The 14,992-nt window shown below is 39.0% G+C and overlaps 1 protein-coding gene across 1 annotated transcript in view; it reads left to right on the top strand.

Annotated features, from left to right (window-relative positions):
- Positions 1–14,992, top strand: part of LOC121074785 (IgGFc-binding protein-like) — a 57,301-nt gene that overhangs the window by 40,805 nt on the left and 1,504 nt on the right. Inside the window, exons 60-74 of the mRNA XM_040567306.1 lie at positions 132–309; positions 1,223–1,331; positions 1,849–1,940; positions 3,204–3,452; positions 3,661–3,834; positions 4,590–4,828; positions 5,496–5,660; positions 6,080–6,204; positions 6,857–7,125; positions 8,201–8,409; positions 8,851–8,992; positions 10,239–10,489; positions 11,115–11,244; positions 12,263–12,431; positions 13,675–13,851. Of these exons, the coding sequence (XP_040423240.1) occupies positions 132–309; positions 1,223–1,331; positions 1,849–1,940; positions 3,204–3,452; positions 3,661–3,834; positions 4,590–4,828; positions 5,496–5,660; positions 6,080–6,204; positions 6,857–7,125; positions 8,201–8,409; positions 8,851–8,992; positions 10,239–10,489; positions 11,115–11,244; positions 12,263–12,431; positions 13,675–13,851 (2,678 nt within the window). The remainder of the gene's footprint in view (positions 1–131; positions 310–1,222; positions 1,332–1,848; positions 1,941–3,203; positions 3,453–3,660; positions 3,835–4,589; positions 4,829–5,495; positions 5,661–6,079; positions 6,205–6,856; positions 7,126–8,200; positions 8,410–8,850; positions 8,993–10,238; positions 10,490–11,114; positions 11,245–12,262; positions 12,432–13,674; positions 13,852–14,992) is intronic.

Genomic DNA, 14,992 nt, shown 5'->3' with positions numbered 1-14,992 from the left:
TATGAAATATTATTTAATTGCTTCCTGTTCTCCTTGTGCACAAGATCATATTGGCCACTAAACTCTTCTACCTGCTGGTATTTGTAGGAGTTCTAGCAGCAGTACGCTAACTTTTACAACTTGCTTCACAGGTGAATGGCAGGAGAATGAACCTGCCCGTATTTATAGAAAGGAAGATTAGTATTCAAAGTAGTGGTGGATATGTTCTCTTGGAAACTGACTTTGGACTGTGGGTGAGATACGATGGAAATCACTATGCAGAAGTCTCTGTGCCCTCTGATTACAGTGGTCTGCTCTGTGGACTGTGTGGTAAGTCACAGGCTTAGTCGCTTTTTAGTGAGTTGTATAGACTCGTGATTACTCAAACTTTTTTCTTAGCATGTCATAATTAATCTACACAAACCTAGTCCTTATCAAAGGGACTAGAATTTACAGCAGAGAGGAAAAGTTGCAAAAGTTTTTCAGTTTCTATCAACTGTTATAAAATTTCTGGTAATATGTTATCTGTCTGGAATGCTGTGAGGTGTAACTACAAATAACATTTTTAGCCAGATTAGAAAAAAACAAAAAACAAAACACAACAACAAAAAAAACCACCCTCACTTTAATTCTACACTGTATATTTGTAAGAGTAAATATTTGCATGCATCTACTCAAGAATTCTACAAGTACATTTTTCTGTTACTTACATTCTGATGATAATGCCTGAACCTGAGCAGATATAGTTGGAACAACATTCTGAAATCTGGATGACTACATGAAACACACTTCAGGATGGAAATGGGATTGGAGAAATTGCATGAGTAGCTTGTATTAGGAGTTTCTGATTATTCTTTGATCTGGATCATCTGAAATTTCCTAGTTCGAGTCTCTCTGTTTCAGTGTTTTGCACTTTCAATTCAGAAACCTATCTAAGGATGTAATGGTGCAAATGACACCATTTGAATTTTAGTCCACCAATATTAGAGATTTGTTTTTTTTAACTAAGCAATTCTTTCTGGTATACAATTTGATCTAAGTCTCTGAAAGCCAGCTCTTATCAGTGGTCAAAGTCTAAAACACAAGTGAGCTCTTCTTATGTTGTCCAGTATAAATTGGTGTTGCATATATACTCTCATTAGTTCATTGCAGTGTATTTTACAGCCTGAAACCTAGCTTTGTTCTACCTAGGTGTTAAATTCATGTATCCCATAAATCTTTTTTTTTTTTTTTATCCTCTCAGGCAATTATAATGGTGATCCAAATGATGACAACATAAAGCCCAACGGTGACGTTGCAAGTAGTTCCAATGAACTTGGAGAAAGCTGGCTTGTGCCTGAGAATAACACCATGTATGTACTGGAATCCAAGCACGTTTGCTAATCAAACTCTATAAAATCAAATATCTATCCACTTGCTGGCATTGTCATCCAGTACCATTTTGCATCTTCCAACTGCTGGTTAGAAGTAGGGAGCTCCCCCTTCACATTGAACAGGGAATGAGAAGAGGGCTTGTATCCTTTAAGCCTTTTTTTTTTTTTTTTTTTTTTTCCCAAAGAACTGTGTGCTGAGTAGGGGTGGGGACTAGGGGTGGGGGATTTCAGTTCAGTTCTCTGGAAATCATTAGTTGATTGTGTCCCATAGCTCCTTTTTCACCTAAGAATAAATCTTTAATTAGCCCAAATGGCATTGAAAAAGGAGTCCATTCAGAGATGGGCTTTACATCAACCTTTCAAAGAAGCTGGATAAAAATGTTGTGACGGTAACAAAATATACCCTGTTGTGCAGTGTTATCATGTGTCAATCTTCCACCATAGATCTAATAGTAAGAGATGTAAATAAACACTTTATTTTGTTTGCTTTCCCCAGTTGCTCCAGTGGGATAGAAGAAAAATGCAATGCTGATCTGGAGAATGACGCAAAGAAGAACACTGCATGTGGCATGATCACAGACCCAACAGGTATTCTGTTTGTAGCCCACTTTGAGCCATGTGATGGGGCACTTTTGCAAATTATAGCTTGTGATGTCTGCTCTCTTTTGTCCATTGTTCTGAGTTCACACTGGAAACATATAAAACCTCCAGTTCTGGTGGCCAAAATAATATTCATAGGTCCAGATATGTCAACTATTCAGACAGTACCAAGGAGTCCTTGAAAATTTTCTGGGAATGCTCACAGGGAGTCATAGCTGTTCTTTGATTCATAGTGACTTTCATTCTGCTTTCTAAATGAAATAGTTCAGAGGGCACTGTCATTTCACGTAGTACAGATACTTTATCTGAAATTCTGTAGATGTTCCCTGCATTAGAGATCCCCTGCAATCACTAGAATTAGTGGCTTGCCTAGCCAGCAACTCCTATGTTTTGTAAACTATGTTGTATCAATCCTGCAGAAACAAGAGACAAGAAACAAGCCTGATACAGAGAGCCAAGTTTCACTGCGTGTGCTCAGTTTCAAGGGTTGGTTTAACTTACTAAACAGACAAAGTCAGGCTGGAGCACTCAATATTTTTGCCAAGACAGAACATGGTGGTGGTGATGAATTCCTCACTTTTTTTTTTTTCTGTCCTTCTATATATCTTTCTTAATTTACACAGGACTCTTCAAAGATTGCCACACCAAAGTACCTCCAGAAAATTTCTTTGAAAGCTGTGTTTATGACATGTGTTTCACTGGAGGACAGGAAACATCCTTATGCTATGGACTGCAGGCCTATGCTGAGTCATGTAACAATGCTGGAATATGTATAGAGTGGAGAAATGCTACTCTTTGCCGTGAGTGTTGTGATTTACAAATATTTATTCTAGATTTAACTTCAAAAATATGCACATTCTCCTCTACCTTTCATGTATGTTATTTCATTTTATGTAATGCTTTGAGTATAGTCTATCTTTTGTCGTGTCCTGGGCCTGCTTCAGCTTACGTACTATTACAGTATTAATATAATTCACTAATTTGCATGAACTTTTGGATACATTTGGGTCTAATCCTTCAAGCTTTAATAATTTCCTATTTGTGACCTGGAAAGGTTTGATTGTATATATATACAGGTAGGTGTATCTTGTGTGAGCTTCTGCACTGGGAGAATAACTGTTGCTTTGCTCTACTGAAAACCACCATCCTCAATGCAAATACAGCTGATATTTCCAAGGCTCCATAAACAAGTGCTCATTGACATCTTTCAAGATCCTTTCAAGCGATCTTATTTTTTCCTTTTGTCTTTAGCAATGTCCTGTCCTGGAGGCAGCATCTACAAGAGCTGTGGTACTAGGTGTCCCTCTACTTGTGTGAGCACCTCAACCGCCACTTCTTGTAGTTCCTTACCAGTGGAAGGTTGCTTCTGTAAGGAAGGCTATGTTCTGAGTGGAGACACGTGCGTGCCAGAAAGCAGCTGTGGCTGTGTTGATGAAAAAAACCAGTACCACCAGGCAAGTTACTCCAGACATTGTTTAAAGAAAGAATTGAAAGAACAGGGTATCTCAATTGTTATCACTGTGAGGAAAAAATAAATATATATTAATAACACTAGCACAATCATTATTTACACTGTTAATAATAGCAAAATAGATTCACTTTGAGAGCCTTCTTGATCAGTGAGCTGTGTGATCATATGTATCATACACATTCAAATGCTAGTAATTTGATTGTCTTTTATGATATTACCTGCCTATTTATCTTGTAGTATATACTTCTACATTTTTTTTCCCTCAGCTGGGTGAAAGCTGGTTCCTCAGTTATCCCTGCAATGAACGCTGCACCTGCAATGCTAAAAACAAAATTGTATGCTCACCCTGGGAGTGTGGAGTACGAGAGGAATGCAGTGTCAAGGATGGTGTGCTGGGCTGTCATTCCAATGGTAAGTCCTCCCAGAAAATTCTGGGAGTCAGTGTCAATTCCATAATTAGATCTGTCTGCTCCCCCTAGCTTTCTCATAAATATCTTTTCATGTGTGGTGGCAAAGATAGTTTCAACTAACTGCTGCCAGTGGTAAGAGACAAAAAGACATGATGATCTGTCTTGCAATCACAGATCCTCTTCAGCTGTAATTGATGTCAGCAAAAATTGACGCTGCTCAAAAGCTTCTAAGGTCACTTGGGTTCTTTTCGTCTTGATAATACAAATTAAAATCCCAAATCACCAGTGCTGTGAGTTCTAAATTTAGGACTAATTGAAAAGAACTGCTATTTTTGAGAGCCTGTGTGTTGGCAAGTTCTTTAAATATCTAGATATATAGATGCATATTTATTTACATTTATATTTATACCTATATTTGCACAAATAATTATGTGGTTTTTTATTGCTACATAGGAAAGCTCTGGATTACTCTTAACCACCATGCATCATAGCTACGACAGCATATGGAAACAGATAAAGAGGTTTATTTGCTGCAATGTTGCCAGTTTATACATAATTTACAAATTAAATTTAGGAGACACTTTCTGGAAAATTTTCATTTCCAAATAATTGCCATTGTCATGAACCTGAAATACCTCTACAAAAGTTTCTCCACATAATAATAATCAGGTTGCTGTGCTAATGCAAATGTCTTTCATCAGTTGCGTCCATGGTGAAAACCAGTCCGAAGTCCTTAGATAATTTTTTCACTTTCAGGCCAAGCAACATGTCAGGTAGCAGGAGATCCCCATTATTTCACTTTTGATGGATTGATGTACACCTTTGTGGGTACCTGCACCTACACTTTGGTTGAGGTCATCAGCGAGAGCGTCAACAATATAACCATCCTTGGCAAGAATGAAGACCGAGGGCTACGAGGGGCCACATACCTGAAGGAAGTCTACATAGATCTGTATGGTGTACGAATCACCCTTCAGAAAAGCAAAGCAATCCTGGTAGGTGGTAGTACTCTTTATACTGGCAAGAAGTATCTTAAAATTAGCTCACTACAGCAGCTGTAGGAAAAAGGACCTCTGCGTTTCATAAGGAACACATATGCATATCCTTAATCCTTACAGGCACCTCCATTATCTTGATGTTGTGGGGAAATACAATTTCTGACTGGTTCCCAAGGCTTCTGTTCTGGGTTTACTCTTCTATTGGCTATGTCTTGGGGATGGAGCCCAGAGCCTCCAGATCTGAGAACTGTCACCTGAACTAAAGAACAGTCCTCTCTGTTTCAATACCTGTCATCAACCCAATCACCTGTAGCTAGCTGACATGAGCAGAGGAAAATACAGCTGTGCCATATTGGTCTGGAATAGCACTGGGGATACATGGCAGTACTAAAAGCAGGGAATCCTCCCTATGTGAGGGTAAGAGCTTGCTCAGTACCACAGATCTTTTCAGCTCCCTGTTAAAGGCACAGGCTATGAGTCATGCCCAGCTCACCTCAGCTAAAAAGCTGATTTCTGCAACCCATAGTTGGCATATGCAATAGTGGAAATGTAAAGGATCTAAAACTGTCACAGAGTCATCTTCAGCACTCCAAGGAATATATATTGTGAACAGAAAAACTTTCATGGAAGAATGTCCACACTGACAAATGATTTATGTCTCCAGTTAAACAATGAGAGAGTCTACACTCCAGTGGAGAACAGGCTGCAGGGCGTGTCCATTGGAAATGTTGGCAAATACATAGTAGTGGAAACTGACTTTGGCGTGGTAGTGAAATATGATGGCGATCACTATCTGGAAATCACCCTCCCACAATCTTACTTCTCAAAGGTAAGATTTACTGTGTAAACATACTGGCGCTCTTTCAGAACTGCTGCTTTGGTTATTTAATTTTCATCTGCTTTCTTCCTTCCTGTATTTTGCTTTTGCATCTTTCTTTGTAGCTGTATTAACACACTTTTCTTCTACTATTTTTTTTCTCTTCACAACAATTTCCATGTATTTTAAAGGAGTACTTAAAGAAGATGACACAGCTAGGGGAATACATCCAGTTTAAATAATTAAATGGCTTGAAGTCTTAGGGTATCACAGATTTATTGCAGTGACTATTTATTTTTCTATTGGTGCAGCCAGACATCAGTGAGTATGTCTGAAATGTCTAATGCAAGGTTGGTTGTTGTTAGTGTTTTGACCACATCATTCCATAGGCAATGAGTAAGAAGTTATTGGGGAATCTTGTTCTTTTGCAGGTACATGGTATGTGTGGTAACTTCAATGACAATTATGAAGATGATCTGTCCTTACCCAATGGTACAATTGTCAGTATCACACAGTTTGGAAATAGCTGGAAAGTGGAAAAAGACAGTGATGCAGGGTAAGCATAACTTCATACCTTCCATCTTCCTTTGAAAAACAGTATTTCTTTAATTATTTTGGCCATTTTGCTACTTTCTAACACGTGAACTATAATATATGAGATTTTCCTCTTCAGTTTGAAGCTCAAAGAAAAAGTCATCACTACAGAAAACAGCTGTACAGGCCAGATGGAAACCACAGCCGTTCTAATGATCTACATACACACTTGGGGAACTAGGCTTTGGGGTAGTCCACAGTGTGAACATAGACTATGTTTAATTTACGCTGAAAACACTTAGAGCAGGAGGATGGCGTTGGGGAACAGTGAGGGTCAGCTGAAGGACATGCCCAAGAGTAACAGATGGGGTTAGCCAAGGGTCCAGATCACCACACAAGTTTGCAGTGACACATCAGGTCTGCAGTCAAGCTGGGAAGTCAGTCCTCTAGTCAGGGTCATGTTTAAGGGGATTAACCAAGGTCAGAAAGAGCGTGGTGATTGCCAGGCAGGTTTACTGCTGCTACTCTTTCAGTCATAGACAGAAGGCAGCAGTCTCCAGCACTATTTATTTAGGACCTTTCTGTAGCAACAAACTTTTCAGTTTCTGTCTCAGTCTCGTATGTCCCATATGTCCTTGAAACTCAAATGCAGCTGTTTCTGTGCTTTCATGCAGTTGTTTATCAGACTCAAGAGAAGATGATGTTCCTCCTTGCACCGCTGTGAATAAACCGGTCATTGAAAGCCAGTGCAATGTCCTAAAATCAGACAAATTCAAAGTATGTCATAGTCTGGTCAAACCTGAAGACTTCATAAAGATCTGCATCTATGACATGTGCCAGTATAACGGCATGAAGTCCACTCTCTGCGACATAGTTCAATTTTATGTGGACACCTGTAGGAATCAAGGCGTCACCATTATATGGAGGAACAACACATTCTGTCGTAAGTGCACAAGCGAGTGAAAAATCAGAAGCTTGGATGGCTGATAGCATAAAAATGAATTAGCAGTATTAGGTGGACAAGTTACATAAAAGATAATTAAACCAAAATTCTCATAAAATGTAATTCTATTATTATGATTTTATGACTTGGTTGCGGTGCTGAATTGTGTTCAGGTTGAACTAAACCTGATTACTTGATTACTCAGGACTAGACAAGTAATGGATAGTAGTGTGGAGTTAGAATGGTTTTAGTAGCCAAATGAATGTCATGAGATACTGTCTCACTCCATTCATTCAACAAAGCTACCAACTAATTATGAAAAAAAAAAGATTACAGGATGGTAGGTTTAGGGGTTTTTACTTTCCCTCCTCCCCCACCCCCACTCCCAATTTAGTTTTACATTGTAGAATTAATTGTCATGCAGTTGAGGAGGACAAACCAGTTATCTGATTAAAAAAGAAGCCAGATGAATTTGAATTCCTCAGAAGTTCCTAACTGCCTCCTTGCCACAAACTGGGGAAAATACTGGACAGAGGAACACTCTCTGCTACCCTGTTTCTTGATCTGTCCTCTTATGCATCTCTAGCCATTGGCAGAAGTAGGATATAGACCTAGATTAATTTTCAGTCTGACAATACACGTTTGTTGTTCTTGCACATGTTTATGTCTGTGGTTAAGCTAGACATACTCCTGTTTTGCATCACTGGAGGGACAAACCTAAGAAATTTGCCCTAATGATTCATATTTCTAAAAAGTGCTTAGAGAGGCATTTGCAACTGAATATGAATGATCTAGCCCCAGGTGCTACTAGTTCAGACATGCCTGTAATAAAACTCAATCAGCAGCTCCATTGAGGGTTCTGGTTTTTTGTTTGTTTGTTTGTTTTTGTTTTGTTTTGTTTTTTAATGAAATATCAAAACTAAAAAATATCAACTGATTGATGATGAAAATCAGCTATAAGAAGGCAATCCTACACTACCATTTCACAGGCCAAGCTGCGGCTTTCAGGCAGGCACAAGTTTGCAGTTTCTAAATGTATTTAATAACACGGGTTCTTTTCCTTTCACCCACACAGCATTGCCCTGTCCAACCCACAGCCATTACACGAACTGTGCCTCCGCCTGCCCATCAACATGCAATGACATTTTTGCCTCCTCCCTTTGTGAGAAGACGGAAGAGTGCACAGAGGGCTGTGAATGTGATAATAATTACGTGCTCAGTAACGGCAAGTGTGTACCTCTCGGCAATTGTGGCTGCAGGGATGATGACAACAATTACTACAGTGTAAGTAGTTTGTGGAGCAAATCTCTGACTGCAATGCTTGTAGGAAATTGGTCCCCTGTCCAACTGACTGAGAGAGAGAAAAATCTTCAGTCTACCACTTAAAACACCTTTCATCTGTTTAGTAAACTGCAGGCTCAAGTATTAGGAAATGCAGGAGCACTTTGCACCTGAGACCAAAATTAAGGCATATTGGAAACTAATCAGTTGATCAGAGTTAATCATGTAACCTATCCTGTTTTATGTTCCAATTCTAACATGAAAAACAAATGGACTGAGGTCCCCCCCCCCGGCTTTTAGTGAGACTATACCTGGATTAAACAGTTGTGGAATGGCCAGCAGGACAAGTTGCACCTAACCAGCCCCCACACCTTTTGCTATTGACCTTCTACTGCATTGCAATGCTGAGCACCTTGGTAACACATTAACATAACTTGTGTCCAGGCTGGGGAGACCTGGATAACTCCACACTGTGCCAAAAGATGTCAGTGTCAGAAGAATGGTGTCATTGAATGTACAAGTTATAGCTGTGATTCTGAAGAAACCTGCGTGATCAAAAGTGGAAAATACAAGTGCAATCCAACAGGTATGTGCAGGCAAGTTTTCACTTGCTATTCCATGAAGGCTGGAGAAGGAGGAGGGATGTAGGTGTCTGCTCCTTCCCAGGCCCTTCCAGCCTTTTCCACATGGAAAGGCAGGTGTGCCAGTGCTATTGATGACACATTATTGACCACAAGAAGGCCTCAGTTCTCAGAACAGAAAGTTCCAGTACAAGACAGAGAATTTTAGAGAGGAGTGGAACAAGGGTTTGAAAGTTTATATACATTTATAAAATTGGCAGTTTGGTCTGACTGGTTTAAAAATAAAACTCAAGTATGCCTGTGAATCCTTTGGCAATAATCCACCTTTTTTTCATTGCATGTTGACTTGAAAACACACCAAAAAAATAAAGGCAAAACAGGACAGAACAGATCTCAACATATACTTAGTAGGCCAGTCAAAGAACTTTGGTGCTTTTCAGACAGTACTTGCTTTGGCTAAGCTGTTATTTTCGGGTGTCTACCCTGCTGTGTTATAGCTAATTCCATATTCCCAAGGTAAATTGGACTGTTTAGTAGGTAGCTTGTTCCTTGGTGACTCTGTACTACAATTTTGAAGAATAGGATGGCATAGGTCCTACTGTACTGATGATCAGTACAAAAGCACAGTACAAACTGATCTTCCCCCTGCTCCCTTTTTGCAAAATACCACAGCAGAGGCACTTCAGCAGTGTTAAAGACAGCTTTGCTCTTTGGATAATGGTTGGCACTCAATGGTCAATGAGAATACTTAGGCAATACTCACTGCATCTGATTGTTAGGTCTGGTGAACCCAATGATCAATTTGGTAACCTCAAAAGAAATCAGTATGACAGCAGTGTTGCATTTCAAAATTAGACACTTCTTGTCATGTTCCAATAATTTTGTAGCAACACATTGCTGAGGATTATGAAACTGACATCACTAAGAGCTGACTGCAAGCCATGCTGTGTGGCAAAGTCATTCCTCTGCAGAGGACCAATGTGCACAGCTTAGTGCCTATGAAGCCTATAAACCCTAATGCTGTGCTTCAGTTCAATTGGCTCTCACTGGTTCTCAGCAGAGGATTGAGTTTCTCTGGTTGGCTCTCTGAGTGCCCATTCACTAGGGTGATGCCTGAGCACCTATCTTTATTTTAAGAGAACTGCATGCTAGCAGCAATTGTTTTTATCTAACCTATATTAAACTGATCCATGGATAGGACCTTGCAAAGGTGCATGCAGATTGGAGGGTAATGAAACTCTTCTCCTTTAGGTTTTGGGACATGCCGCATCATGGGTGATCCACACTATGTCACCTTTGATGGTTTGGTGCACCACTTTCAAGGGAAATACACATATATTGTGGCTCAGACCATCCCTGATCTACATGATACTCTGACACCGTTCAGCATTGAAGGCACGAACTATCCTCTTCATCGAAATTCACGCATTACTTACCTGAAAGAGATTCTCATCAACGTTTACAATCACAAAGTGAGATTCAGGGAGGACAAGCAGATATTGGTAAGTCTCTTACTGACTGCAGAGCACAAAGGTTCTCTCTTGGAATAAAACACATTAGAGTAATAATTGTCTGTTTTGAAGAACTTAAGTATTAAAGCTAACTGCATTATTAGAGCAATGCTATGGGGCAACAAAAATGTGATTTCAGCTGTGTTGATTTTTTTTCTCTACAGCTGTGAAAGATACAATTCTACTTAAAATAAATGAATGAATAAATAAATTGATATTTAGGAATTAAATACCAAATATCCAAGACTTGCAATAAAGCCACATAAAATTTTATCAGTTGTAGGGAAAAGTGCGAATTATGCTAGGAAAATTTTATTTCCATCCTCTTCATTGGTATGTAAAAGTGTACATTAGCTCATACACACACTTTTTAGCTCAGTAATGGAAAATTCTTAGGATTATATGAGAACTGTGTCCAGAGCACTTTCCTTAATATATGATTTCGTTACTTTAAAAAAATGAATACTGAGGTTTTTTTTTACCTGGTTAAATTACTGAATATATCTAACATAAAACTAGAAAAGAGGAATGTTCATTTGTAATGTTGTCCTGTATTGAAGCCACATCTGAATTTGGCCTGTATATTATGAGTTATAACTTATTCTTTCCCTTTTAGTTGGATGGTGTGAGGGTGAGACCCCCTGTTCGTCCTCATGAAGGTATTCATATATATCAGAGGACAAGAAGAATTTATCTGGAGACAGATTTTGGCTTATATGTGAGCTTTGATGGCAATCAAAATGCAGGTAAGTGATGCTAAGATAGTCTGCAGGAGTATTTATGCCCCAAGTCAAAAAATGTTCTCATTCTAAAGGAAGTCTAAACCCAAGGGAAAATTAGAAACCTTCACCCTTTAAGCCTGTCGCTTTTTGTGATATGAACTTCCAGAAAAATTAAACAAAAAATATTTCTCAAGAAAGTGATAAATTGGCATTTATCTGGATGCACCTGAATTTAGGAGAAATTGGATGTAGAATCAGACTGTTCTACTATTTTTCACGTAAAGTGAGGCCTGAGTGATGTAAACAGAACCAAACTACTTTAAACTACTGATCAGGATGATGGGGCAAAGTCTGGATCTGCCCCTTTGCCAGCTTAACCCAGTCACAGGACTGAGGTCCTCAAGCTAAACAACTGTGAGTGCATACTTTTACATGCGTCCTCTCAAGTCTATTCCTGATAATAACATTCTGTAGCATTTCTAAGCAGGACTTTTATATCATGTACATGATGTACACACAACTCACTAATGTATGTTTTTATGCATTACCTCCTCTGTTCAAAGCAGAGCTACCCCTGATTCACAACATAATATAGTGATGTTATTTCTGATCATTTCAAATCCTAAAAATTCTTAATGCAGAAAGAATGTGTCTCTTTTATAGGAATTCTGTTTCTCAACAAGCAAGTGGATAGTAAGTGAAGGGCAAAGATGGGTCGTGCATTCAGTTTGTTGCAAGGCTGTATGCACTAAGAGCACTCAGGTGGAGATGTCGTGCCATAACATTGGAGATTCCCTATTGGCAGGAATAAATTACTTTTTTCATGATCCTTATTGCAGAGCACAGAAAACAATCCTGTGAATCCACATATGAACAGTAGTTTAGGACGGTGTTTATGTTGATGTATGAGGCCCACATCACAGTGGCAACTATAATCTGAATTGTGGAAGTACTTTGCACTTCTTTCCACCTCTTCCATACCCTTAGAAGGAAATATTTCTGTGTAATGGCTTTTTTATTTCTTTCTTCTGAACTTTCCTAGATTTAAAGCTGGCCAACACCTACAAGGACAAAGTAGAAGGTTTGTGTGGTGACTTTGATGGGAGACCTAGAAACGACTTCACAAACCCAAATGGTGTTTTGCAGAAGAATGTGAATACATTTGGTGAGAGCTGGAAAGTTCCTCTGAAAAGAAAAACCTCTCGTCTCAGGTACTTAATTTTCTACTCAATACCCATGGCAAGCACAACCACTGGAAGTCAGTGAACTAAACCATACTTAATATCCAGGACTAACTGTGCTGTCTGATTTCTGTTATTTCTTCTTCCCTTGGTCTGTGTGAAGGGACTTTTCCTGCTCATCACTACGGTGAACTATAACTGCCCCTCTATCTAGCCAAAAAAGGCCTAAACTATCACTGCATTACTCCAGTTCAGTGTCCTTATTTGGCATCACAGTCATTACAACTGCTAGGGGACAGAGATGAATAAGGTCTCTACCAAGCTCGTGGATCCTGGCAAAGATAAAGTGCATGATTTGCTGTATGGACCTGAGGGAGGGCAGATCCCGGTCCAATGTCATCCCTCCCTCGGGAACATGAAAGTATCTCTGAAATTCATCAAAATGAATTCACAGTTCCTCTCAGAAGAGGTTCTTTAAGAGTCTAATTTCCTTACTTTCATGACTACACTGTGTTTTCTTCCAATACAAAAAAAGTTGGGACATTCTTTTGAGTAAAAATGAATGCGATATTTGTGGTCAGGCCAATTCTGCGCTAATAAGACTATACAGAACCTTGAAACAGGGAACTAAGTTTCCTTCTCTCCTTCTACTTTCTCAGTTTTCTTTTAAAGGCTTTTGGAGGTTTCCTAGCCAGTAACAGAACTTTTTTGTCTGTAAGTAAATAGAATTGTATTAGTTGTCAGAATATACTTTGGCTGCAAAAACTCGTCTAGCAGAATAGTAGAAAGCAGTATGTAGGCTAATGTCGCGCATAAAGAGGCTGTGGAAGCTATGCCTAGAGAATAATTCTGGCACTTCAGGCATGCAGCCAGTTCTTCAGTGAAAGTGAGAATATCTCCAAGGAATGGTGGCTTACTACAGTTATATCATTCTGACTAACATTCAAGTTTTATTGAATGGATTGGACAAAAGAGGCAGGGATGAAACCTGTGTCATGCAGAATGTACAAGGAGATAAGTACAGATATCATTTCTGAATTAAAAATCCACAAATCTCTGAAATGGCAGGAAGTGTTCTAGTACATTTTTTGCTTTATCTATTTCCTTATATGAAATAGATTTGCTTTATCTATTCCTTCCCATTGCCATAAGCCATGAGAGAGAAATAAACTAGCACTTCTACCAAAAGGCAGAAATACTCTTGTGGTGTTACTGGTACCATGAATGCTGGATGTACAGAGAACTGATGGTTTCATAATGAATTCATTTCCAGACGAGCTGTCACTCTAGAAGACGAGTCTGAGGAGGTACAAGATACAGGACTCTTCCAAGGCTGCAGTGAAAATCAGCTGATACAAGAAAACAGAACTTCTGTCTGTCAAATTCTGACTCAGCTGAATGGTCCTTTTGCAAAGTGTCATTCTGAAGTCTCACCAGATTTCTATTCCACGTAAGTGTCTACTGCAAACAATCTAGTCTGTTTTTTCCCCATTTCCAAAACAGCTTTGCAGCTTGTTTCTGATAAGAACTGTACATCTTCAGTTTTCAGGAATTGAGGATATTAGGTGTCCTTGGAGAACTGGGGCCCAGTGCTTCCATCATTGATATATTTAGTACCCCTTATTTGCTTTTAAAGAATTGTGACAATCCATCTTTCCATCTATTAAGAGTTTCACTTTTCTGCTCGCTCTAGAAAGTAGCTTTCCTATTTTCCTAGAGAGAGAAAGCAGCAGTGTTAAACATTATATCTGTAAACTGGAATTCCCAGTGTTCTTGAAGTTCTCCTCCACATTCAGTGAGAATTCAGTACTTGGCTCTATTAGATTCCTTTTAGCAATTCTAGCTTCATAAAATGTATTCTTCAAGCTATAGCCACAAAGGCTGAAGCTGTTAGCGATACTTCTTGAGTCTTTCATGGAACAGTGCTAAAAATAGGTTAGTGGACAATAATTAACATGGTATCTGCAATAAAATTCCTTCTGTTCATCTGGCCTCCTATGTACACAGTTCCTATACACCTCCTTTTGAACTGTATGAAACCTGTTGGTTCATCCACACTTTAATCATTCATCCATCATTGGTCATAAAATTGCCAAGTCGCTACCAGTTTTCTTAAGCCATATAGTTGTAACTAACATTTAAAGATAGTCCCACTTCAAGTCCCTCTTAGCTGTCAGAAGAATGTGAAGGTATCTTAAGCCAAACAAACTAGATGACTGGCTTCAAGTTATATAACCTGATTCTTAATGTAAGTCTATCTTTCTCCTCACTCTAGAGATATTCTGAGATACCATGTATTTGCAGATCCTATTCACCTCAGTTCTCAATGCCTTTTAAAATCAGGCCATTGATATTCAGATGATGATCAAAGTTGAGAAGGTAGCACTAGCAAACAACGCTGGGTAAACCAGAATTCTGCATCACTATTCAATGTATATGAACATGGGGAGGGCACCCAAATATTGAAAGAAGTGAGTAGTCCAGACATAAGACACAGCAGCACTAAAAAGTGATCCATAAGCAAGATGTAGATATGCTAGTCAGAAACACAAGCAGATAGCAAAAAATAACTTATTGTTACAAGAAGTCAG

The sequence above is a fragment of the Cygnus olor genome, chromosome 9 (assembly GCF_009769625.2).
Source record: "Cygnus olor isolate bCygOlo1 chromosome 9, bCygOlo1.pri.v2, whole genome shotgun sequence".
NCBI lineage: Eukaryota > Metazoa > Chordata > Aves > Anseriformes > Anatidae > Cygnus > Cygnus olor.
The sequence above is the reverse complement of the archived record's forward strand: the minus strand, read 5'-3'. Positions and strand labels throughout refer to the sequence as shown.